The sequence below is a fragment of the Gorilla gorilla genome, chromosome 1, assembly GCF_029281585.2.
Source record: "Gorilla gorilla gorilla isolate KB3781 chromosome 1, NHGRI_mGorGor1-v2.1_pri, whole genome shotgun sequence".
NCBI classification, from domain to species: Eukaryota; Metazoa; Chordata; class Mammalia; order Primates; family Hominidae; genus Gorilla; species Gorilla gorilla.
In genome coordinates this window covers 38,598,631-38,626,119 of record NC_073224.2, presented here as the reverse complement: position 1 = coordinate 38,626,119, position 27,489 = coordinate 38,598,631, and the positions used below count along the sequence as shown (strand labels likewise).

At 36.9% G+C, this 27,489-nt stretch overlaps 1 protein-coding gene across 20 annotated transcripts in view; it reads left to right on the top strand.

Moving 5' to 3' along the window:
- Positions 1–27,489, top strand: part of ENAH (ENAH actin regulator) — a 159,570-nt gene that overhangs the window by 101,984 nt on the left and 30,097 nt on the right. For 10 of the 20 annotated variants that reach the window (XM_055372050.2, XM_055372039.2, XM_055372036.2 and 7 more), the window contains 2 exons: positions 14,959–15,015; positions 19,883–19,967. In XM_055372050.2, coding sequence (XP_055228025.1) covers positions 14,959–15,015; positions 19,883–19,967 — 142 coding nt within the window. The remainder of the gene's footprint in view (positions 1–14,958; positions 15,016–19,882; positions 19,968–27,489) is intronic. The other 10 variants (XM_055372062.2, XM_055372045.2, XM_055372042.2 and 7 more) reach the window with 1 other exon arrangement.

The window sequence follows — 27,489 nt, the reverse complement described above, 5'->3', positions numbered from 1 at the left end:
GATTAAAAAAATCTCAGTAGTTTCTAGAAATACTTTATAGTGACAGTTTTGTTTTTTAGTTTTCCAGATTGTTGATATTAATGCAAACAATATTAAGCTTATATCACAAAAATATTTTCAGTAAAGCGTATTTTTTATAAACTGTGTTAGGCACTGGGAATAATACAAAAATGATAAATAAAGCCTGTCCCTTGCCTGATGTCACAGTCGGGCTACAGCTGCCAGAAACAAGGCCAGCAAAATTAGGATACAGCTTGCGAATGTAGTGTGAAGAAAGGCCTTCGGAATACCAAAGAAAATTCTAGGGTCAGGGAAAGCTTTGAAGAGAAGGTGATGTTTCAGCTATGTTTGAAGAATGGGGAGGGCTCATCAGTGATAGAACATTCTAGATAGGTTTGGAAGCATGAGAGCATGGAGCAATTGGGAAATAACAAATATGCCATGATGTGGCTTGGACATGAGAATTTATGTGGTGGGGGTCAGGAGCAGGGCATCCCAAGAGATAAGGTTGGGAAGGGCCTAGTGCTGACGAGTGTGCATGTTATCATGGAGGTGGTGAAGAGTCATTGAAGGATGCTAAATAAAGGATTGATATGATCAAGTTTGTGCTTTAGGACAAGTGTGGTGAGCATGCAAGTTTACAAGCATGAAGATCAATTCAGGACACTGTTGTAATAATACCGGTGAGAAAGATGAGGCCTGAACTGACAAAGTAGAGAGAGGAGAGGAGCAGAATGAAGAGGAGGTGACCAGCTTTCATTTAGTGCTGGCTATACCTGCCACGACAGTGTTCTAGCTTTCTACCTTTGTCCTCACATAGAAATTAAAGCCATTCTGAGGCAGGAATAATGATCTATTTATTGGTCACCTTCTGTGTGCTTGGTCTTAATCTGGCATATACATAACCAATCATCTTTATAACAACCCTACAAGGTTGGTGGTATTATCCTTGTTTTAGAAATGAGATTGGCACTTACAGAAAGTCACTACTGTAGTGATGTGAGGACCCACAGCTAGACAGTGGCATTAGTGGCTTTTGTACCGAGGTCTTAGAACTCAACCTCTTTTCTCTTTGTCAGTAAGATGTAATGGGCAGGCCGGGAAGGAGAGAACAGTGTTTTAAAATGATGACCAGGTGTGTCAGTTTGGGCCCCCAAACCCCCAGTTTGGTCCTGTTAACCAGAGACAGAGTGGAAGAGGGTGGAAGAGGAAATACTGTGCTGTAGATAACACATTTGGTTCTGGATATACTGCATTTGCGGTTCTTTATTAATGCTTTCATGAAATCTTAAAAATTTGGACCTGAAAAGAATCCCAAAGATAACCCTGGACAAAGTTTTTTAGTTTAGCTTTCCGAAACAACTAATCTTATTGGAGAATTAACATTTTGAACCCTATAAAACCTATCTGTTTGGCCAGGTGCCGGTGGCACACACCTGTAATCCCAGCACTTAGGGAGGCCGAGGCGGGTGCATCACTTGAGACCAGGAGTTCGAGACCAGCCTGGCCGATATGGTGAAACCCCATCTCTACTAAAAACACAAAAATTAGCTGGGCGTGGTGGCGGGCACCTGTAGTCCCAGTTACTCGGGAGGCCGATGCAGGAGAATTGCTTGAACCCGGGAGGCGGAGGTTGCAGTGAGCTGAGATCGTGCCACTGCACTCCAGCCTGGGTGACAAGAGTAAAAACTCTGCCTCAAAAAAAAAAAAAAAATCTGTTCACTAAGTATTAAGTGAGTAACAGGTTTGGGGATTGGGTAGGTGGGGACAGTCTTTTCGTACGTCTGCGTGCTCTACTTTCTTCTCATACTTACCTCTCACAGTCCTCCCTTTTGTGAATCACAGTAATGTGAGGTTAATATGTCTGTTGTCACTCCCAATTTCCAATTAGAAAGATTGACATGGAGAGCTGGGATTTCCCCAGGCTGTCCATACCTAGAAAGGGAGGCACAAAGGGGATTGGGTTTTCGAGCCTTCAGGCCATTTCTTTTTACTGCGTTTGTCTGGCCTTCAGTTCAAGATCTTCAAAGCATTTTTAAAAACACCTTTGAGGGAAGTCAGTTTAGAGTGAGAAATTAGGAAAGAGAAAATTTGAATTTACTTTTAGTTTTGTGTTTTTAAGTAAAATGTTAAGGTCTTTATTGTGATTTAGTAGAAAGAACTTGAGTTTAGAGTCAAAAGACTCTAGTTCTGTCTCTCCCTCTGGTGCTTTCTCTAAAGCTATTTCCTAATTTATAAAATGTGAGTCATGAGAATATTTATGTCAGGATATCATGGGAATTAAACAAGGCAAAGGCATAGTATTAAACTAGAAAATGTTATTTTGAATGCTAATGTCAAAAAAAAAAAAAAAAAGAAAATGAAAATTCTATGTGGATTAACTTAGAGGAAAAAAAAAAGTAGGCTTTCAAATTTTCTCCAACATCTGCTTTGTCTTAACTGCCCAGTAAAGACATATCTTTTGGGTGTTTTTTTTTTTTCTATAGAAAAATAAATTTATCCATCATTTGAGTGCATCTGTATGCCAGCGCAAATTAGACACAAGTCTTGTCCTCACAGATCTTCTTTCTCCTCTTACAGGGGAGGTAAGGCACAACCATAACACACAAGAGAAACCCTGTCTGAGGACAGATAACATACTGTATTGGGTGTGTGAAGGGGACGAGCCGCCTTCTCACTGGAGCAGCCGGGAACATATTAGTGACAAGCTGACTTTCAGGTCTGGATTTTGAAAGTTGGACATACTGTAGGCATGGGAAGATGAGGGGGAAAGACATATCAGGCCTGAGGAATAGCATACCTGTACAAAAAGTGGGAAGAATGAGCTGTGTTTGTAGAGCAGGGAATTGTTTAGCCTGGTGGGAATAAATTCAGAAAGGTAGGTGATCAAGAAGGGCGTTTGAGACTTTTGGGTGATAGAGATTCAGTGTAAGTTTTCAAGCAAGAGTGATAATGTGAGTAAAGCTGTACTCCAGAAAGCTAGCTGTGGTTTGAAAACGGAGCTACTGGAGGCTGTAAGTCAAGCATTCAGTTCCTGAGTGGAGGCAGAAATAGAGAAGAAAATTCAAACAGTGGTAGAATGAGGTGAATTTAAACAGGAAACCAATGTGGTTCTGATTGTACTTCACTTAGGTAACTTTTTCATTAAGAAAGAATTCTGGCTACCTATTCTCACATGTTAATAATAGAGGTCTTGGCCGGGTGCAGTGGCTCACATCTGTAATCCCAGCACTTTGAGAGGCTGAGGCGGGTGGATCACGATGTCAGGAGTTCGAGACCAGCCTGACCAACATGGTGAAACCCCATCTCTACTAAAAATACGAAAATAAGCTGGGCATGGTGGCGCGCACCTGTAATCCCAGCTACTCAAGAGGCTGAGGCAGGAGAATCACTTGAATCCAGGAGGCGGAGGTTGCAGTGAGCCGACATTGCACCACTGCACTCCAGCCTGGGCGACAGAGTGAGACTCCATCTCAAAAAAAAAACAAAACAACAACAACAACAACAACAACAAATAATAGATGTCTCCGGGAAAGTATCATATGTTTGAATATAATGTGTGTGACACCTAAAATTATTTCTACTATATGAAGAAAATCAGTACTTTGGGAGAAACAGGTAAAATGAAAATGTAATTCAGCATCAGTTTGAGTTTCACTGTGAGCCTCAGTCCAGGTTTTAGAAAGAAAGGTACGTAGACACAATTCTGGCTTTAAATAGTTCACAATGTGGCAAAAGAAACTTCATTAATTTCTTAAGATTAATGATAAATACAGTTTCTTTGGGCAGATTGACTCTAAATACTGAGTTCAAGGGGGTTAATTACAGTATAAAAGGGTTTCTAGCTGTTGAAAAGGTTGGGAGCTACTGAATTAGGCCTCCAGATCCTGTGGCCTACCTGTTATACCTCAAAGCCTCAATTTTCAGCCCCTTCCTTAGCCTTTTTCAACCAGGGTTGTGAGACCGTTAAGCTCTAAGGAAAATTGTTTGAGTCACTAATATCAGTTCTCCCAAGGACTGTATTTAGGTATTCTTTACCTACCATGGATGTGTTAGGGCCAGACTCTCTTGGAAGGATGCTTCTCTTCTGTTCTCTTTCCTTGCCCTCCCTTTATGCTTCTGTTTTGTGATCCCCCATTTACACACAGGAACAACCTCGAAGTTCTGGGTTGGAATTGGGACCAGTAAATGACTATAGCTTTATCTTCTAATATTTGTGTTGATTAATGCTTGAAATTATATCTAATAATTCATAGTCACTAAAAAGAAAATTTGAGTGAATATTTGATAGTAGCTTATCCTCTTAAAGTTTACAGACCTCAGGCCAGGCTGATTCTCATTAGGGCCAGGCATGGTGGCTCAGGCCTGTAATCTCAGTGCTTTGGGAAGATCTCTTGAGGCCAGGAGTTTCAGACCAGCCTGGGCAACATAGTGAGAGCCTGTCTTTAAAAATACATATATTAAAAATTAGGTGGGCATGATGGCATACATCTATAGCCCTAGCTTCTTGGGAGGCTGAGGCAGGAGGATCACTTGAGCCTGGGAGTTTGAGTTTACAGTGAGCTATGATCACGCCACTGCACCACTCCAGCCTGGGCTACAGTGAGGCCCTGTGTCTTAAAAAAAAAAAAAAAAAGGTTTACAGATGTCCTAATCATTAGAGCTAATAAGGCCTAAATTACTATGTACTTGCTGGTTCTCCATGTTTTAATTTTCCTTTGGGCTAAATCAGGTGTAAAATTGGGAATCTTGAATTTAAACCTCTAACTCAGGGATTCAAAAAGTGTGGTCCATGGCAACTCTTGAGGGTCCCCCTCTGGACCGTTTCAAGGATCTTCTTCATTATACTTCAGCCAGAACAGCATGCCACAGCACACTGAATACAAAAGCAATTGAAATAATCTAGCTGTCTGGATTATTATTTAATATTTAGTGTTAAGTGCTAAAGAGATTTGTAAAACCATGGCATTCTAATCACTTAAATATTTTTTGTTCTGAGAAATAGTTATTTTTCATTAAAATGTTATTTTAAATATAACTGCTGTTTAGTTATTTTAAAAGTGAATTCCTAAAAGTTAAAACATGTAATTTAGTTATTTAGTACAGTAAATAATGATAGATGTAACCCACATAAGCAAAAGCTCTTTAGGGTCTTTAATAATTGTTAGGAGTTTAAGTGGATCCTAGGAACAAGACCTTTGAAAACTACTGCCATAACTTAGGAGGGACAGCTGTTGACTAAGAATGGAATTTCTATAGTCTTTTTATCTTTTCCAAACAGCCTAGCAAAGCAAAAAAATCTTAAAGGCCGTGTGTCAGATGGGCTTGATTATTCCATATTTTCTGTCTCTTCAATGTAGATGGACATGCCTAGCTTTGCCTGTGACAGAGAACTCTTTCTTCCTGTCTTTTTCCTTTCTGTATTTCATCTTCTCTCCTCCCCCATGAGGACATTATGGAGGGCTGGCCAGAAGTGGGACTTTGCAAGTCACAGAAGTGGCAAAAATTATTCCTAATTGCTGTCATCATCTGTCAATCAAAGGGAAAATGTAGGTCTGATGGCCTTTTTGATGCTTAATATATAAAAATTGCCCAGCAATTAGCTTTGTAACCACCATCTATTTAATAGCAGTAACTGTTGTTACTAGCTGTTTCTAGCTCTGTCTCAGTCAGTACATTTGTGATTTTTCTTTTTGTGATTTTTCATAATTATATCTGAATTACATATTCATATATGTGGATTTATAAATTGTTTATACTAAATTACAATAAATACATTTTAATATATTAACTTCTATGACTTTTAAGTTCTTGTTCACTAACTGTCTGGGAAAGCAGCTTTAGCTTATGAAGCCTCATTTTTCATGAGCACAGCTTTTAGTCTTACGTTGTGGGACTTAAGACATCTTGTCCTGCCCCAAGGTGGGAATGATTAAATGGCTAAAAAGAGGCAGATACTATTTTTGTGATAAATATGGGTTTCATGTCTTATAGCAAGTTATTTTAGCCTGGAGTTTGTTGTCATACAGACACTATATTCTGTCTGCCTTTCATTCCCTTTTCTCTGCTTCCTTGTTTCTCTGGCAGTTAGGCACCTTATAATTTATTGTCTGATGCATGTCCAGCTAGTGACTTCAGTTCTTCCAGGCTTATTTTACAATAGGCTTGATCTTTATTCAGTGGTGCTACAATGACCTGAGGATGTCATCTGTGATTATTTGCATGCTTTCCTACATGAGGATAGTAATTTGCATGTAATTACTTTATCTTTATTCATGAATTTTTATCCTTTATTGCTCATAAATTGAAGAAGCATTTTGCTGGATGTTAAATAGTCAAAAATTTTGATACCTCTGTGTGGAACGTTTTCCTCTTAAAACAAGAATAAAGAGAGGCTTTAATAGTCTGTCTTGTTTTCCACTGATGATAAGAGATGAATTGCAGGAACCACTTCCACTCTGATGAGACCATTCACAACACACAGCAGCAGCCAAACCTGTTCCACGATTTTTACAGCTTAATCTCGGCTGTGCTTTCGTGCATTTGGAAGCGTGATGATGCCCTGTCAGGTCGCCCATGTGCATATTTTGGGGCATTGCCTCTGAGTTAACATTGGACATTCCTGTTTTCATAATCTAGGTAAGGTAGAAAAATTCTAAGGAGTCTTTTGAAGATGGTGTTGAATAGCAGTATCTTTGAAGTTAGTTGGTATTTCATATATGAAAAATATTGTGACATTATTTCATTAATACATAAAAAATTCCTAAGGGGTAGATGCTGTTCTAATCTAAGAGAAGAAATGCTGTAGTTAACTGGAATTATTTGTATTCCTGTTAAGGTACTATGTTACATGAGATGAGAGAAACAAATAATTCAAAATTTTTGGTCTTAAGGAGGCTGTTAATTGTGTAGAGAGTATAAGTCATGGTCAAAAATATCCACAAGGCAGTGTAAGTAACATGAATGGTGCAGAATGGTAGTTAGGAAACAAATATAGAATGCTACTCATGTAAAGGTACCAAAAATAATTCTTACAAGGTAGACCTGCTATTTCTGTGAGCTTTTGTAATTTCTGAAATGATTCACATGAGAAAACAAATGACTTCTGTGTTCTGGAAAATTTCAAGAGTATTTGGCTATTACATTGTCATTCATGTAGGAAGAAATACATTTTTTATGAAGGAGTTTATTTTGCAAATATTATCCTGCTCTTTGCTGTGGTAATATTGTAACAAAGAGAATTACCTTTTCTTATTCAGAAATACTCACTGGTTTCCCATTGATTTAAAGTTTTCCTCAAGCCTTGAAATCAGTCCCACTTTGAAGACTGGATGAATGATATGGGTGCCTAGGAAATGTGTCTCTAGTCTCTTCTGCAGATAACTAATGGAATTAGCCTTATCTTGCTAGGAAGATGGTAGAGTGGGTTTTTGCATAACTATTGTAGTATGCAGCAATAACCCTGCAATGGCTTCCTATCAATCTTAGAATAAAGTACAGAACTTTTTTTTTTTTTAAGAGAGAGTCTTGCTCTGTTGCCCAGTCTGGAGTGCAGTGGTGCTATCATAACTCACTGTAACCTCGAATTCCTGCACTCAAAGGATCCTCCTGCCTCAGCCTCCTGAGTAGCTGGGACTACAGGTGCATGCCACCACACCCAGCTCATTTTTAATTTTTTTGTAGAGATGAGGCCTTGCTACTACGTTGCTCAGGCTGCTCTTGAACTCCTGGCCTCAATGTCCTGCCTCAGTCTCCCAAAGTGTTGGGATTACAGGCATGAGCCACTGCTCCTGGCCATCTTTAATTCTATTTAGTAAATCCCATGTGAGACAAACCCAGTTTATTTAATTTTTATGTATTCAACCAAACTATTTTAATAGAATTTTACATATTTTTGAATTTCAAAAAGTAAATGTGGACAATTTTGTCATTTAAATATTAGCTGTCGTGTGTTGTTTTAGATAGAGGTTGCTTCTTGGTAAGCAGCTTCTTGAAATACCAGGAATTATCGCGCAGAGAGATAGAGAAGGCAAGGGCAATAGGATTCCCATGGAAAAGGAGACAGCTGTCTTTGTTTAACTAGGACAGTCCTGATTTTTGATGAACCATCCTGAATGGATATGTACTGAGAGAGTCATGACCTAAAAAATGCCTTTGGGTTTGATTCCTCCTGGAAAGTAGTGTGATGGCAGAACAGCCACTGTATGCCTTCTCTCAACCAGCTCTGGTGTTTGGAAAGGGTATTCAGGTCCTGGCTTTGCAGTCTTTCCAAACATTTGGGGTCATGTTGGCGTTATTCATAGAGTCACTTCATTCTTTATGTCCAGTTCTCTTGTTAGAAACTAGAGCTAGGCTAGGCGCAGTGGCTCATGCCTGTAATCCCAGCAGTTCGGGAGGCCAAGGTGAAAGGATCACTTGAGGTCAAGATTTTAAGACCAGTTTGGGCAACATAGTGAGGCCTTGTCTCTTCCAAAAAATTAAAAAGTTAGCTGGTTGTGGTGGCATGCACCTGTAGTCCCAGATACTCAAGAGACTGAGGTGGGAGGGTCACTTGAGCCTGGGAGTTTGAGGTTCCACTTCACTGGAACTCACCATTGCACTTCAGTCTGGGCAATCAAAGTAAGAACCCTGCCTCAAAACAAAACAAAAAACAAACTAGAGCCAGTTAGAGCTCTGTCCATCTAGAACCACTCTTGTTAACAGAACTGTCAAATTTCCATAGCATTTTGTTTTTCAAGTGAGAATAAGTTCTTTTCTTCTGATGATAAAGTCGTGTGCTATTTATAAAAATTTAAGCAGTATAGGAAGCATGAAGAAGAAAATAAAAATACCGAAAATTCCACCAATCACCTCTAATACTTTTCAAAATGGAAAAAGCAGTAGGCATTGGGATATTTTTAAACTTTGTGTTATAAACAATTGTGAGATGAAGAACAGATGCACAGCATGGCACTTGTTATTTTCCGTAACAGCTTTATTGAGCTTTACTTCACATACCATACGGTTTACCCATTTAAAGGGTACAATTCAGTGGTTTTAGTATATTCACAGGGTTGTGCAACCTTTGCCACAATTTTAGAACATTTTGGTTTTTTTTTTTTTGTTTTTGAGACTGAGTCTCACTCTGTCGCCCGGGCTGGAGTACAGTGGCGCGATCTTGGCTCACTGCAACCTCTGCCTCCCAGGTTCAAGCAATTCTCCTGCCTCAGCCTCCTGAGTAGCTGGGATTACAGGCACATGCCACCACGCCTGGCTAATTTTTTGTATTTTTAGTAGAGACGGAGTTTCACCGTGTTAGCCAGGATGGTCTTGATCTCCTGACCGCGTGATCCGCACACCTTGGCCTCCCAAAGTGCTGGGATTACAGGCATGAGCCACCGTGCCCGGCCAATTTTAGAACATTTTTAACCACACCAGAAAGAAACCCTCTACCCTTAAGTCATTGTCCCTTTACCCCAATTCCTCCATACCTCCCAGCATCTGGCAACTACTAACATAATTTCTATCACTGAAGATTTGCCAGTTCTTGACGTTTTATATAAATGGAATCATAAAATATGTGGGTTTTTTTTTGTGACTGGCTTTCAATTAGTGTACTGTTTTCAGGGCTCATACATCTTGTAGCATTTATCATGCATGGCATTTTGAAAAGCAAATCTTAGTTTAAAAACATGTATTTATGTATCTAGGCATGCTTTCTTAGTTTTAGTTACTGGCTCTTATTTTAATTGTGTGAGTGTGGTGTATAGTGAAAAGTAATGGCTAAATCTTAAGAATTTTTAAAGCAAAGATTAAAATCAAAGCAAGAAGCCTTCCTCAGATTCTTTAGTTTTTTTTTTTTAAATAAACGTTTTAAAACTTGGTAAATTATGTAAAGGAGAACTGTGTAGCATTTTCAGTGCCAGATTGAATGTAAACAGGGATGAATTATTGACCAAATTGTGGAAATGTCTGAGGTTTATTCTCTTGGTCCAGGCTCAGTTTTCTTGCCCAGAATTGCCCTACCTTCACTGCCTTCATTTTTTCCCCACCCCTAAGTATGTTACTGTAGTTATCAGAAACCTCATGCCTTTGTATTTCTCTTAATTCTTTTTTTCTCCTATAAAAGTGGGAGAAAACAGACATGGTCTTTGAAAGTATTTTTAAATTACTTATAAAGAATAAAAACACCTATCTTGGTTAAAGGAGATTCAGTTTTTTACATGTGGATAAGAGAGTGAAATTGTGTTTCCTTAAAATGATGTGAGGTATCCTCTTATCTTGAACGCTATGGAATTGGGTGCCTTTATCATTTTCCCCTGAAACTTCCAGCTTTTAGGCTATTCCAGGTTTATTTTCTCTCTGTTGCCCACTCGCATCCAGAGTGAAAGAAACGAAAACAAACCCTCTTTCTTTTGCACCCAAATATAAGTTTGAACCTTTTTGTTTAATTTTAATATCATTCTAAAACTTTTCTTCCGAGAGTCTTTAGACAGATTTCTCATATTTCCTAGGAAATCTGATATTATCTAATTTTATATTTATACTTCTCTCCTTTCAAATCTCTTGAAGCGGCTAATCAGAAAAAAGCATATACAATAAAACCTGAAGTAGGAAGTGAGATTCCAAGTGAAAGAAGAACTAATTATTTTAGTTTTCTGAGGGCTAATAGTAACTCTGAGTGTTGACTGCCAGAAAGTTCTAGTTGGTACAAAAAGAGGCACGCCAGTTGAGCAAGAGAATAATATTAGAAGTAGAAGGCACATGCATGTTTCAGAAAGGCTCTGCAGAGGAAAGGTGATACAGCATATTTGAGAAATTGAGAGACCGGTGTACCTAGAGCCTAGAGAGCAATAGAGTAGGAATTGGATGAGATACGTGGCAATCACATCATGGGGGGCAAGCACTGGATTTTGGTATTTATCTTAAGAGCAGTGGGCAGCAATTGAGCTTTTACTAAGAGCAATGATTTGATCTGGTTAATTATTAAAGTATCACTGGCTACTGTGGGGAAGGGGACAGATACCATGATTGGAATGGGCAACTTAATTAGATGATGCTAATGTAATTGTCTAGGTTGGTGGTCTCTCAGTTTTTGAGCTTATCCCCTCATACAGGTGTGTTTATCATTTATATATAGGTACTTTGTTGTTGACAAGTTGAGTACATTATAAGACATTAAAAAACAGTAAAATGGATGAGAAAAATTAATGAATGGAAGTGCTACTATTTTCTTCCCTGCCCCAACTGATGTATGTTAAGCTTCTGGGATACTTGTTGCCCCACCCTGAACATGACTAAGCAAGGGATCATGGAACAAGAACAGTGGCAATGGAGAGAGTTTGGAGAGAGAAATTAGGAGGTTGCATTAACAGGACTTGAAAATTGGTTAAATAGGAGTAAAAGAAAAGGTAGTGGGTTTCTGGTTTGTGTAACTGAATAGATAAGAGCGCTGATTAAAGAGTCAACCAACACTCTGATAGATGCTAATTGTGTTAAAGTAGCATTCTACCAGAATGTGGTGGTTTCTCTGAGCATATACTCAATAATGCCCTTAGTAACAAATGGTAGGAGGGCATTTGATGGGCAAGTCTTGATCTGTGTTCAGGAAGAGGAAGCAGAGCAATGAACCTGAGGACACAGGTTACTCTTGCCTTTGGAGGCATTAGGGTATGACAGGATTGGTAAATGATAGGCCTCTCAACTTCCAGTTGCCTCTTCAAGTGTCTTTAGCTAGAGGCAGGGTCATTCATTTCACGACTAAAAATAAATGGCTTACAAAACATGGTGGACTGAGGAACATATTAAGACTATTGCCAGTGCAGACAAATAATTTTTCAGCAAGTTATCAACTGATAGAAGTGATTTTCATATTGGCTTAGAAGGGAATAAAATGCATTCGGGTCATAAGTTGGGAGAGGATTGCAAGAAATAAAGGATGGCAAAAAAAACCCAATCATATATACAGTTTTGCCTTAAGGTTGAGTAAAAAAAAGGGGGGGGGAGATGTTTATGATGGTACATTTTCATGTGTAGCTATATATGCACGATGCTCCATTTCCTGAGATAGAGAAAAGTTTTTTTATCACATTTTAAAACAAAATTTGAAATAATATTTTTGAAAATGTTTCAAAATGCCACTTTAAAAATGCATTGCTTTGAATAAAATTTACTGTTTGTAATCCTTATGCCTCCTAGCACAGTGCCCTGCAATGTGGTAACTTTTTTTTTTAATGCAGCAACTGTACCACTGCAGTATCTGCCTCCCTTCTATTCTAGATACCTTTGAGCAAACGTAAACACATTTGCTTTCATTCTGTCTCAAAAATGTATTGCGTAGAACTTCGCAATCATGAGAGAAATACCTGGGGGCATTACTGATGGTCCGAAGTGTGAACACCACTAATTTAGATGCTGATGTTGTGCTCACTCACCCAGTCAACTGACCAGCCTTCCAGAGAATGCAAATCAGATTCAGGCCAGTCTTTAAGCAAACGTCTCATTTAATTGTAAGAAACAATGCTGAGATGGGTCATATCCACATTATCAATTGCCTTGGGACTAATTGCTAATAGGAGAAACTGCTGGTTGTGAAAATCATGAATGCAGAGTCTACTGTAGTAATTATATACAGTAATAAAATACAGTCATGCCAATCAAATCTAAACAGCCTGTCGTTTTCCACTACTGCTAACTTACCCAGTGTTTCTACATTTCCCTGCTTGTACAAAACGCCTAATGGTAAAGTATGTTAAAGGCAGGGGTAAGCCTGAAGGATGGCTGTTTGACAACTGCATTAGCGATAAAGGGACAGCCATGAAAAAAAAAAAAGTCAATATGCCTAACTTAAAGAGAAATGTCCTTTCATAGTTAAAATGTAAGGTTTATGTAACATCAGTGCTAGTGTTAAAAAGTATGCTGAAAACATCGTATTACTGAATTTACTCAACCTGGACAATAAGTGTTCTTTCCCTTATTCTGCTCTGTTGCCCTGACTGAATGAAGAAAGAGTTAATGGTATCAGTATTAAGCAGGAAGTTCTGTTAGGCTTATCCATATGATGGAATGAATAATTTAGCATCTTCAGGAAATGCAAACTGCAGTAGAATTTAAGCAACCTATCAGAATTTAGATCAATATTTTACATGATAGTATGAAATTAAAGTCAGTGGAAAGAAGATGCTTAAAGATACCAAGTGAAGAATGTTAATAGTTTAAACTGTGAGAAAGACTGGGAATTTTTTATTGGAAATGTTTTGTCTTACGCAGCAATAATGGTTTACCTGCATTCTGACACTTGTCAGATGACTTTTTGCCAACATGATTGGTAATGGGATGTGGCAGTTTCTTTGCTGTCAAAGAAGAGATAATTTCTCAGGTTTTTCTTGTAAGTTTTAAAAATTGTCCTTATGGGTTTTTTTTTCTCTTTAAATATGGAATAAAGGACCTGAAGGGTAAAACCTGAAGACTAGGCATGTTTCTTTAATAAAGGTTTTATAGAAGTAGCCATTTGCAAACGTCGGTAAGACAGATTTTTAAAAAACAGTTTAAACTTATAATTATTGAAAATATTCTAAATTGTTTATCTCCTGTGGAATGATCTCATTAGCTTGGTAGACATTTTATATGTACGCCTGTGGTCTTTCTATATCTTATGTCATTACTGTAAATAAATATTGTGCATGCAACTTTAATAGATTGGGTGGTTGGAAGTACTTAGCAAAGGTGACATTTATCTTATTTTGTGTTTGCAAAAAAAAAATACAGTGTATGTAATATTTTCAAAGCAAGACTTAATTGGATTATGTTAAATAATTTCTAAAAATGATGAAAAATTCTCTTATTTAAGACATTACCATTTTTAGATGTGTGTTATTTAAATATAAATTGGTTTGGTTCTGATTTTTCTAAAACTTCTAGTTAGCATGAGTTGTATGTTTTAAATAATACAGTCTTAGGGGAGATCTAAAACACTGTCTTGTTTGCCTTTATGTGGGCTTTCCTAAGCCCCAGTGCATTTTAACCACTAATTGTTTCTTGGTTAATACCAACGGAAAAAGAAAATCTTTCCCATGCTGAAAATAATTTCTTCAGGATTTTACAGAAAATTATTGATGTAAAGTTTTGGATGTCACTAAAGTAATAGTAAAAAAAAAATTTACTTTTGTTTGTCTCATCTCAATTTTGAGTGTCACTTTGATTTCATATAAACCCTTCCCCTTTTCATAGATCATCACCTTCTCATTGAGTTTTTTCTCCTAAAGAGAATTTACTTCATTGACACTTAAGCTAAAATTTAATGTAAATAGCCTAAATGGCTGTTTGATCTGGCCACACATTTTTAATAAGACATTTTGTCAAGTATGTATATATATATTGAGAAAAAAATAGTAACATGTGGCTTGGTAAAAAATGAATAGCTGATTTTTAGCAAACCAAAGATATTCTTATTTTGTATCAATGAATATAAAACTCTTTATTGCAGTGTGCCGTTTATAATGGCTTTGGTCTCTTTCCAACTAGTAGGAATGAGTTCATCTTAAGCACTTCCAAGCCTAAATTTTTTTCGGATTCAATTCTCCTAAATGAGAATATAGATCTTGTGAAATTAACACTAGTAGCCACAGATCTTGGCTTCCTCTACCTTATCTTCATTGACTTTAAAAATATATAACCCTAAAATGCTGGTTGCACTCTTTGACCATATAACTTAGGAAATAACTAAGTTATAAGTGCATCATTTGATCTATGGCTGCTTACAGAGTTTTTCCACAAAAAAAGATTGCATAAATTTTTTTAAGAGCCTATGTTAAAGAGGATGCGTTTTTATTAAATTACAGAGCTTCCAGGATGAGGATCTAGATAGGACGTATGTATAAATACATTTTGAACATTTCAAAGCACCTTTTAGTTTATGTGAAGTTCTTCAGATGGCCCCGTTGTCCTTCGAAGCTTCTAACACCAAGGTGTCTGTTGCAGCCCAGAGCAAGGTTACTGCTACCCAGGACAGCACTAATTTGCGATGTATTTTCTGTGGTAAGCAACATTATGTTTACATTACTTTTTCAAGCTGTGGTACATGCTACTTGCGCATTTCCATAACTTTTGTTTTCTTAGGCCATAGTCTGGTTTGTGATATTTGGGATATATAGCAAACTATTGTTTTTATGTTGTGATATTTGTTGTGGTTCATGTAGGTGATTTGGTCAGCTTTGAGTTGGCTTGTTAGCGAGGATTAGAATTAGTTAGAATTAGGATCTTAAAACACTTCTTGTCCACCTCTTCCAACACAAATGAGAGGGGTTTTTGTTTGTTTGTACTTTTTTGTTTTTAATTATTTTGTTTGGGAGCAAATTTTTGATTTAGAATTTAAGGAAAAAATTTATGTCCATCTTAATATGATTTGAGGAACGTAAATGTGCCTTGTGCAAAGGAAACTTTTGCTTAACTTGAATTAATTTTAGGTGTGCATGTTGTGAGGCAGATGTAAGCTATTACTTGCTTTAATAGGTTGATTTCTGATTGACAGCCTCCTTTGTTCAGTAGGTTAGAAATCTGTGACTTAAGAGTGAATTTAGGCTTATTGAGTGTTTTCTTTCACTCTCACTCTCATATACACATGTGTGCACATATATGTATTGTTTGCATGGACAAACCAGGTATGTCACTTAGCCACCCCGAATTAGAGATAATAAGATATATATCTAAGGATACGTATCTATCTATAAACACAGATAGATACATATCCTTGTCTAAATTCTTTTTATTTCCATTTGTTTCTGAAACTTTGTTTTAAAAACCCAAGTTCCAAAGAGTTACTTTTAATTACTTGAGCTTTGAAAAGAAACCTCATATATGCCTTTTTGATTCATGTGTACCTTGCTAGCCAGATTATTTTGTGAGAGAGATAAAGTTATTAAATGATATACAGTATTGCTCCAATTTTACATAAAGTGTTCAGCTCTGTGTATGTACTTTATGTGACTCAGAATTTTTAATGTGACTCCTCAATACTAATGATACTGTTTTTTTTTTTACCTATGAAGAGAATTAGTTTAAAATGTATGTACTTTCTGGTTTAGGCAAAGAAGTACGTGTTGCAAATTTCTTTAAAATAAAAAAAAAGAAAAAAGGAAACAAAAGAAAAGGCTAATGTATTTGTTAGTCACTTAAAGTTATATTTTAGGATTGTTCCAGAGGACACAGTTACAGCAGTGAGCCTATTGTGTGGCTGTTCATAAATCCCTCCTCTCCCTCCCAGATCCCACAATGAAACACTGCAGATTAAGTGTGTAATCAGTAACTTTTTCTCCTCATTTTTCTGCCTCCTCCTGGGGGTTTTTCCGGGCTATCTTTTGAACTAGTCATGAGTGATTATCGATATTTGTGTTACTAGGACTCTCTTTAGCTCATTTTGAAAACCCATCCAATGTTGTATACCTTTCTATTTAATATGTTGAGGTCCATACGCAGAATAATGGATACTTTACCCAATTGCAGAGAAAATATTGATTTGACCTAAGTGAAGGTGAATCTTTAAAGCTGTAAAATAATGTGTTAAAAAGCAGATTTCCCCCCATTATTACCGTTAATTTAACTGTGTGCAAACAATATAATTACCACATTGCTAAGTTTAAACTTGATTGTATTGTGTATATAATAACACCGATTTGTCTTTTAGTCCTGTGTTTTTAAATAGTCTGTGGCTAATTGTGAAAATAGATTTGTGAAAATTAAAATGTGACAGTAAGTGGAATGTGCTTTAACCAAAACTCAATATTGAAGGCAAGACTGACATACAGTTCCTATTATAGAGTCTCCTGATCTGATTTTAATCGTTTATAGGGTACTGTATCAGTGACATTGCCACATTTCTCTGTTACAAACAGTAACTCACAGACTTTGCTATATACCTTCTTCTCGTAGCCAGGACAAATTAAGATCAGCCACTATCTTTGGCTGTGAGAGAGAGAACAAACTCTCAAACAGCTGCTATTCTTTATGATAACATAGAAAGAGCAAAGCAGGTTCACTAGTTTCTTAACCTTGGTTGTTCTTCCCTCTTTTTCCCCTCCCCAAAGGGCTGTTAACCACCACATGATGCTCATAAAATATTGTCATTTTCCCACTGAAATGGTTATGAAAGTACCTATTTTGCATTTTATGAGAACACACTCATTTAGGAATGTGACCTGTGTAAAGTAATGTTTATATTCCTGAACATACAGCGGCAGCTGACAGACTTTGCCTGATCCTAGTTGCTGCTTCATGTCATGTGGGGTGCCTTTGGTATTACTTACCAATTTTATAGCCCATTAGAATGTCTGACAAGAAGGAAAAATGTAATTGTGTACCTTAAATTTATATTTACCTGGAACTTTTAATGTTTATAGTATGTTTGTATTAATTTTTAAATGCACATAAATTTCAATGTGCTAGTTACTGCAACCTGACAATTTGAAGAAGAAACAAACAGAACAACCAGATTAAATGTAGTTGTGAAAAAGTGCCAAGGGGAGTGATTCCGTGCACGGACAGACACACACACACCCCATTTAAAGGATGTCTGGAAAGACAAAAAGCCCAAAAATCCATTATCATCACAAAGAACCGTGTAGAAAAGAATTGTTAAGAGTTGTTCTAGGATCAAAATTCTCCCCATTTTAAAAGGATCTTCCTTGAAGCTTTTCATCTCAGCTGCAGGAATAAACTGTAGTAAATTTTTTTTATAATTATGATAACAGCCACAAAATATTACCCACATTTTAAAAATCTCCTTTCTGAACAGATTTGCTTAGTAAGCTTTTAAAAAGCTTTAAAAAAATATTCCAAAGCAGGTTCTGTAAATTGCTAAAAGATTTTCTTTTCTCAGCTTTTGTGAGTTACATTAAACTTGTGTTAGTTTTTTAAAAACCTGTTAAATAAAATAAATAGGATTGAGTTGAAATTTTGACGTCTTTTTTGAATCTATATATTTGAATTAAAACTGAGATTTTAATTGGCAAATTTAATCCATTAATATTACCTTTGATATATAACACCTGTCCTAGGTGTGTGACTGGTATAATTGCATTCTTCTTTGAGGTAGATGCCAAACAGGTCTAACCTACTCACATTCAGCTGTTTCATTATTTAAGCAGCCTGAGGCTTTCAACTTAAATACTCAAGTAAACATTATTTTAAAAAATAGTTAAAACATAATGGTCTTGTGAGTTGCCCATGCTAAATGCTCACATTTAGTACTTTGGATATATAAAGTACATTCCCTAAATAATTTCATGCTACCTCAGATTTACCTGCCCCTCCCCACACTTGTGTGTCCCCAGAAGAGAGGTCTTTTCTCTGTAAAGTATTAAACATTTGTGTATAGCCTAATAGGAGAGTCTGTTTTTACATCATTATTTTAATTTCCCAAGAAAAGAATTCTAGTCTGTTTACTAGATAGCAATCATGTATTTTCATTTATACAAACATTTACGTGTGTATTTAATTTCAAAAGTTTTGGTTTTTTTTTTGTTATTGATTACATGGGATTAATTTTTTTTTAATACTTATTTGGTTCTCAAAATAGTAGACTCTTAGGAAATCGAATGAAATATATCACTGCAGTTGTCATCAATTTGTCTTTAGAGGACAAATAAAGTGATTAATCTAAAAACATTTGTAAAGAGGTGAGAAAAAAAGTTAGGTAAGTTCAGATCAAATTAATTCTGTTTTTCCACACTTGGGATACACCAGTACTGCATTACATCCTAATAAATCTTTACTTCCGGTTGTGAAATCTACTCCACTAGTATAAAATACTTTGCACGATTAGCCCATAGATTACAAGAGTTTAGTACACAGAAGCATTTATTTCGTAACTTTTAAATAAGTTGTCTACAAATCTTTCAGAATATCTGTTAGGAGCATTTGCTGGTACACTAGAATTCACAAATATATGTAGTATGTCATTACTCATATATTCTTCTCCAAGAGTGGAAGATAACTACTGTTTCTTTACTTTCTTGTTTACTGGATTAGACTTTAAGATTGTTCTATTTTAACCCTAGGTATTATATATTAGGTCCAGTATTTATCTCATTTTGTGACAGATTTGATTTTTATATCCAATGACATTAAGATGTCCCATAATTCAGTGGCATTCTATCTAAGATGCAAAAAACAGGTCTGCATTGTACATGGTATGTGGGAATGGATGGTCATTAGTGTCTCATGACAGAACCATGTTGTATGAATGCAACTTTTTTTTTCTTCTTACCCTAAATGAAAACTTAAAATTACCTGTTACATTAAAAATTCAGTTCAGTAGGTTAATTACTATATGGAAGTTTAGCAAATGTTTGTTTTCACCAGTGCTGGAAATGCTAGGCTATTAGACAAAAATGGCAGCTTAAATTGGGCAAATTTGATAAATGCTTTAGCATACTGGAGTTAGTAATAAGGTTCTCATGCTCTCTCTCTCTCCTGTTTTTCATTTCCAGTGTTCTATTTAGGTGAGTTTTTGAATTCTGATTTTTCATTTAAGTTCTCCCTCTCCACTTCATGAATAATTACCCCAAAGAGAATGTCTCATTGTCTTAGAAAATGTCAAGCTTAGGTGCCTCTTCAGATGCTCATCGAACACTTGTTTTACTCAAGCTCTTCATATATAAATGTTTCTTTTTCCTTATTGTTGATGTTTTCCATTTGTTTCAAGTAAGCCTTCTGGAGATGATGACAGTATTATGTTGCAGTCTTTCATTTGCTCTGTGTTATGTAAAGCTTATATTTTATTTTGCTAGACAAAAAGAAGACACGTTTGTAAATATGTGATGGTTTTATGTTATTCTCATGATTTTATCTCCTCTATCCAGCTAGATATGAAGATAATGTTCATCTGTAATGTTTTCTCCCTCTGTAGGGCCAACATTGCCTAGACAAAACTCACAACTGCCTGCTCAAGTTCAAAATGGCCCATCCCAAGAAGAATTGGAAATTCAAAGAAGGTAAATTTTCAAGTTATTGTTTGTACTTTTTCTTTATGCTTCAGAAGACAAAACTGAACATCCTGTGTTTAAAGTAGATTATGTCTTATCGGCTGTTTAAGAGTCACAACTTTTATTCTTATATTAGTAAGTTTTGTGACTATCATTAGTAAGTTACCAGATACTTGTTATGCTGGACATGAGATGTTATAAAATTTCATACGTGTTTTTTTTTTGTAAAAATTATACTTAAGATATGTTTAAAATATTGTAAATACACTTAACAGAATTCAAAATCTTCTTATGGTTCAAGAAGTCTTTTGTAATTATAAAGTGATCTGTGAGTACTATGATTTTCATGTGACAAATTTAACTAAAAAGTTGAAATACTGTTGGCTGTTTCTGTAACACATTGATCTTCAGATATTACTATAGGGTTTAGTAGTAGAATACAAAATCATTCTCTACTGGGCAGCATTCTTCCATGACTAGGAGTTCTCTGAAAGTGGGCAGAGTACGTAGGCTGACAGGCTAACCTTTGGAGTACCAGGATGGCGAGCAGGCAGGCCTCAGAACCGCACAAACGCTGAGCTACTTAAAGTTCCACTGGAAGCCCCAACTCATCTGAGGCAGCTTGTTCAGTTTCTTTAGAGAACAGTCTTCTGTGGTAAATGCCATTCCATCCATTGGGCTGGGGTTGGGGAGGACAGGGGAGGAGCTGGTACAGCTGTTCTTCAGACAGTGTATATACTTATTAATCAGCTTGATTATTGTGGCACTGATCATTCCCGTTCTCTCTACCTGCTGACCTCAGGTTAGATCTTTCCCAGATTCCTCTTCCTATGTCTGCTTTGACCGTCTTCAGTATGTGTTCCAGGTTATGGATGCCTCCACTGCTCCATTTATTTATGTCACAGGCATTTTTTATTCTAAGTACTTAAGTTATATTGGGAAGGGTGGGGAGAGTGGAGGGAACAAAAAGCCTGAAACTCATCAGACAATAAACATGACATGATATAGTAGAAGATGGTAAGTGCTATGGGGAAAAATGCAACAGAGTAAGGAGGATTATATGTTGTGAAGGGGCAGAGGGAAGTGCTGGTTGTAATTTTATTTTATTTTTCTGTCCATTACTTATCAGTCTCAGTACTTGTGAGTTTAAATAGAGTGGTCAGGGTAGATCTCATTGAGATGAAAAGAAGGAATTAACCAAGCAGATACCTATGTAAGTGCATTCTGTGCAGAGGCCTTAAGGAAGGATGGTGCTTGTGTGTACAAGGGAAAACGAGGCCGTGGAGGCTGGAGCACAAGAGAGTATTAGGAGTAGAGGTCAGATCATGCAGGACCTTGCAGGCTACTGTGAAGAATTTAACCTTTACTCTGAGAGAAAGGAGAACCATTGTACAGTTTTGAACATAGGCATGATCTGACTTAAAATTTTAGCAGAATCAGTCAGTCTGCTCTGTTGAGCCTACACTATTGAGAGACGACTTGAGGCAGGTACAGTGTTGTGACAGCAGCTCAACAAGAAAGCCAGTTAAGAGGCTGTTGCAGTGAACTAGGCAGGAGATAATGGTGGCTTCCCCCAGGTAATAGAAGTGGTTGTTGAGAAGTCAGATCCTTATATGTCTTGGTGGATTGTATGGTGGGGTATGAGGGAAGGAGAGGGGTTGAGGTTTTTAGGCTAAGCTAGTGGGAAGGATGGAGTTGCCATTAATAGTTGTGAAAGACTGCGTAGAGCAGGTCTTGCTGGGGGATGTCAGAGATGAATTTTGAGGATGTTCGGTTGAGATTTTTACTGGACATGTAAGTAGAGATGTTGAATATTAGTCTCTAGGAGACTAAGGAAGAATTCTAAACATATAACTCTTTCCTACCCTTTCTGTCTTCCGGAAATCTCATGATAAATTTGCCCTACTAATGACCACCACCTTCAGTTTTCTACTTGGTCATGGGTTTATTTATATGCATTTTAATGATTCTGGAATTTTAGTAGAATTTTGGAGAAGATTACAGGACTCCTTAATCTACCAACCTGAATAAGAGTCCAGACACTCCTGTCTTGTCATCTCCCTGCTCAGCATTCCTTATGGCTGCCTCTCCTCACATCAGTTTACTTCTTTGGCCTGGCATTTAGGAACTCACCCCATGTTTGTGTTTCACCCCCTCATGACTGTCTCTGTGTACACCATACTCATCTTTCCCTCTGTGTTTGTGTGTAGCATTCACCTCTTCTGACGTGTCCTTCTCATATTCTTTCTACGTTGTCATTTTCTGTAGACTCTTCTCCAGGCACACTGATGTTCTTCTTTTCTGAATTCCTGTAACTTAATCACACAGTGTTTTGTATTTTCTTCCTACTTGTTTATTTTACATTTGAGTATTACCTCCACAGTGAACATTATGGGCTAATTTGAGAGTAGAAACCTCAATAAAATTTCTAATAAAAAGTTAAGAAGTTTCTGGTACTGAATTAATTTATATGCAGGTTTTGGGGTATAAGACAGAAAGTATATATTTGACCTTTAATGTAGTAATTTTCTTCACTTTTGCCTAATTTTTTCCCCACTCTAAACCCATGGTTTGGAGGAGAAATTACTGATGTTTAGCTGGTAAATGGCCTTTTAGAGACTTCCCAGGTGCTAGGGAAGACATTACCTAGGAAGGTTGTTGAGTTGATTAAGATAACACACTCTTTTCTTGCTGCCTAGGATTTTCTGTGTTTTTTGGGAGTTGGTGGGAGGTTCACGGAGGAGGTGCTCTTTGAGCTGTGCCTAAAGAGGCAATAAAGTAGGAGTTTCCAGTCATAGAAGGGAAAAGCATTCCAGGAAGAAAGAGTAGGTGTGTAAAGGCAAGGCGATGCAAACACACGTGCAATGTGAGTACGCTTCCTCCTTCCCCCTCCAGGACCAGTGGTATAGTTAGATGAGGTTGTGTCCACCTTGTAAGGGCCTTATATACAATTATAAAAAAGGTATTTGTCATTTTTCTTTGACATATATCCCGTACAATCTGTTTTTGCCTGTGGTTAAACCATACTTGGAAAAAGATACTACAAAACTCTAAAATATCTACTAAATATTTATATAGACACTTAGTACTGGTTTTCACTTTCTCTCAGCTGACAGTAGTGCATGGCTGGATCTGGTTGTGTAGGCTAGCAAACGGGAAGGATGTATAGCACAGTCTAGTGTGAAATTTGGTTCCCAGTAGAAATTATATTTCCAAAATTTATTTCATGTGGTTATTTATATAAAAATCATTTTTTAAAACTTGATTTAATCTTCAGAGGCACAATAAAATACCCTCAGGCCAACTTTATACTTCATAAGTTGAGTGAAATTGTCCTGTTAACTTTGGCTGTTTAACTGGCCTTTTTCTAGACTATTACTGGAACGTGTAATGGAAAACATTATCAGTTTGTATTATAAATTCACAGCTGTGAGGATGTGGGTGAGGTGCCAAATGAAAAGAGGGATTAGGTGAAAGTTGGCCAACTTGGTTTCTTTCCCTTGCTCAGCTCCTAGACACTGGCAGCCAGACCTGTAGAGCCCAGCAAGAAACTAAGATTCCTCTGTGGGAAAATTGCCATGGCCAAGAGAAGACAGAGATGTTGACACTCGTCCTTGCCAGTGAAGCTCATTTACTTAAGGGCCTCTGATCAACTTTGGTGCTGCTTATAAATATGAACAGATAGCCAAGGATCAGCAAACCTTTCAGGCCAACTTCTATAAAAGAAGGACCAAAACAAAGAGTTGAAATTGTATGAAATAGATGCAATGCAGGGAGCGGAAGAAAACCTAAAAATATACTGCAATAGCTTCAGAGAACTAGGAGAATATATTTCATTGATGAAATAAAAATTGGTAGTTATTTTTTTTCCCCCCTAGAAATAGAAGGGCCTGTGCTGTGGTTTACATAATCCCAGCACTTTGGGAGGCTGAGGTGGGCAGATCACGAGGTTAGGAGTTAAAGACCAGCCTGGCCAATATGGTGAAACCCTGTCTCTACTAAAAATGCAAAAATTAGCCAGGCCTGGTGGCATGCACCTGTAGTTCCAGCTACTTGAGAGGCTGAGGCAGAAGAATCGCTTGAACCCGGGAGGCCGAGGTCGCAATGAGCCGAGATCGTGCCATTGCACCCCAGCCTGGCGACAGAGCAAGATTCTGTCTCAAAAAAAAAAAAAAGAGAGAGAAAGAAATAAATAGAAGTTTTGAGAACTAAGGTTGAGGAATTTATTCTCTGAAAATAGTCCTAAAACAAAGAGGTGGCATATGAGAAAGAAAGTAAAGTAAGAAGATCAGATTAGAAGGTTCAGCATCCAAATAATAGAAGTTCTGGGGGAGTGGGAAGGAGAACAAAAACGTGAAGAAATTGAATTTGCAAATAAATAACAAGAAAATTTGCTGGAACTCATTGATCGTCTAGATCAAAGGTCCGCAAACTTTTTCTGGGAAGGGCCATCTGTGTCATTTGCTAGACTCTTCGTTTGTAGCTCGCCATAGACAAAACGGAAATAAATGGTTGTAGCCAGATTTGGCCCTAGGGCTATATACAGTTTGCTAGCTTCTGGTTTAGGTCAAAAAAGCTCACCAAAAGTCCAGCCCAGTAAGTGGGGAAAAAAACAAAGACCTCCCACCAAGACATCTCACTATGGTATTTTAGAATGTTGTCCTAGAATAAGTAAGATTTCAAATGCTTGGTAAGGGGTGGTGGGAGTGACAAGGTGGGGGAGCTTCAAAATCCTAAGAGAATCTCTTTCCAGTCTAAAATCTCCTCTTCTGCACAACTTCCTAAGAAGCTATTGGAAGATGTGTTCTGTTAAGATGAGGGAGTAAAGCAAGAATGATGAACCCATGACAGCATCCAGGAGACAAGGAATCCAACTTAGGAAAGAGATAGGTAATTCCCACACGACTAAGGTCAAAGTAAAACCTAGGGAGCAGCCCGTCCGGTTTGCGGGGGCTGGGAGGGCTGAAGGCTCCCGACGGGTAGTTTCTGAGGGAAAGCAAAACAAAAGAATAGAAAAATCTGACTGTGGTTCTGCTATGTTGGACCATGTTGATAGGGATTACAGTTCTAATGGAGAGTTTGGGGTGAAGTAGGGACAGGTATATAGAAAAAGAATCAAATTTTAAAAAGTACTACTTTTTAGCACCAAAGTAAGAAAAAAATTGTTCTAGAAAGTAAATGTGATCAGCAGTGAATTATGTGATACGTGAATATTGGTGTATCCAAAGTGGTGGTATGAGTTTATTGGGAAAACGGAGAAGAAAAAGTTTTGGGGAGCTAGAGATACAGGAATTAAGTCATTTGTATAGTAGGAAGTCAGTAGATAACATCTAAATATGAAAAGTCTAGAAGTAATAGTTCTAAATGAATTACTGTATTTAGAAACATGTGATAAGTACCAGAGTATTGAAAATAATTGCTTCTGGGGAGCAAAATCAGAAGTGGTGAGCGTTAGTAAGAGGATTACTGTTCTAAGTCTTATAATATAATTTGGCTTTTTAAGTTATTTATTACTACTATTATGTTTAATTTTTTATTTTTAATAAATGTAGAGTCAATAGAGCAAATGTCTAAGTGTTCATTCTTACTAGTCCAATACCCTTTATTATTATATCATTTATTAAATAGTTTTTGGTTCCTACTCATATAATTAATATTTGGCTTGGCCATGATGAGGAAACATATTCTAAGAAACATGAGTCAGTCCTATGTTAGTCTCCACATAGAACCTTAATATAGTTAATATCTATAAATAGTTCGCAAATCACCAGTACTATCTGAAAGTTATAAAAGGGGAATAATAATTGCGGCACAGAACTGAGCAGTTGGAACAATGAGAGTGTATAGCCCTCCTATTGGCCTTCGGAGGCCGGATGGACCAAAAGTTGACCACCTTCTCTTGTGAGTATCAACTCTTGCCTCAGCGGCTTTGTAATATTAAAACTTAGCTGTCTTATTACATTTTATCCATTTTTTATTTGTTTACTGATAGTGAAGTGAAATGCTCATGTTATACAATCAAACTGTATCTGTGTAGTTTTATTTTCTGAGAAATGTCAATAATAATAGTGTTACTAAATATTAGCAACTCAGAACATTTTTCCTAGACTGTTCCTACTTCATTTTGTTAAAATTGAAATCATTCTTATTTACCTAGTAACACTATTCATTATAGGTAAAGCTGGGTGAAATGTATTTTGAACTGATGTTACTTACATTTTACTTGCTTCAAGAAATGTCTTTGAGTCAACATAAACTAAATAATGAATATATATTTAAAAAGCTATTAATCTCAATGTGGCTGATGCTTTGTGCATCTATTTACATTTGGGGATAGCTGTTTTGGAGAGAAATAGGTATTTGGGTGGTGGAGGAACTGTGTCTGATATTTTTTAAATGCTTAAAAAATAATATTGGCGATTTGCACTATAATTGTTTCTGAAAAAAATTTATATTCTCAGAAACTTTCAAATTATTGTAGAATATATATGCCTAGCTTAAAAGAAAAATTAAAGTAGTCCGTCAGGATTTTTCATGGTTCAGAATTAAGGCACTCTTTCTTTGAAAAAAGTCCTCAGACGATTCTATTAATGACTGAAGAAAACAGTTGGAGAGAGAACTCTAGGAAGAGGAGCCATGTGCATTTCCAGTATGTGAATTGGCAGCGATAATTCTGAGGAAAAGCAAAGTTTATAAATTTGGAAACTCCTCCTAGAAAGCTACACAAATGTCTTGCTTTAGAGGTCAAAACATGAGAGTCAAATTTATAAACCATCCAATTTAGGTGGGAATTATTCATGCCACACAAGATTCGGAAGCCAGAGATTTTCTGCTTGAATCACTATTTTGGGAAATCCGTTTAGATGGGCATCTTTTCAGCAAGCAGGCTAAAAATTAGCTTAAAGTTTTCAACACTTTCTTTTCTTACCTTCAGAACAAGAAAATAGTAAGAATCTCCTGCAGCTATATGAATTGCCTGCTTGAATCATCTGTCTGTGAACTTAGAAATATTCTCCAGCATTGTGTCCTTTTCCTATATCAGTAGACACTCCTTATCTTTTATAGCCTGAAAACCCTGGAATATGATGACATGTGGAACAAACTTCTTAAGTCAATACAACCTAGCTGTAAATGCTGTTACCAATAATTCTTTCAGATTCACCTCACCCATGCCTGGCCTTCTGCTTGTGACTTAAGCTTACTTTTTGTGTGTTAAAAGCATTGTATTGCTTAGAGAAACAGCCATTAACTTGGTGGTTAAAAAAAAAAAACCCAACTACTAAGAACTTGAATGAGAAATGAAATGTAGTCATAGAATACTATTTGGTTCAGCTGTGAGCAGTATTTACATTATCATGTTAATAATGTAAGCTGTGAATATTGATTTTCCATATTGGGAGAAGCATGAGTGTAGTGAGGGAGTTGTAGAAGGCATCTTCCTGTTAGAAAGTAGATAGCAAAAGCTAAAATGTAAGAAACAGCTACAAGAGTAGGAAACGGGTAGGAGGGTTGAGGCAGTGAACTACTGATT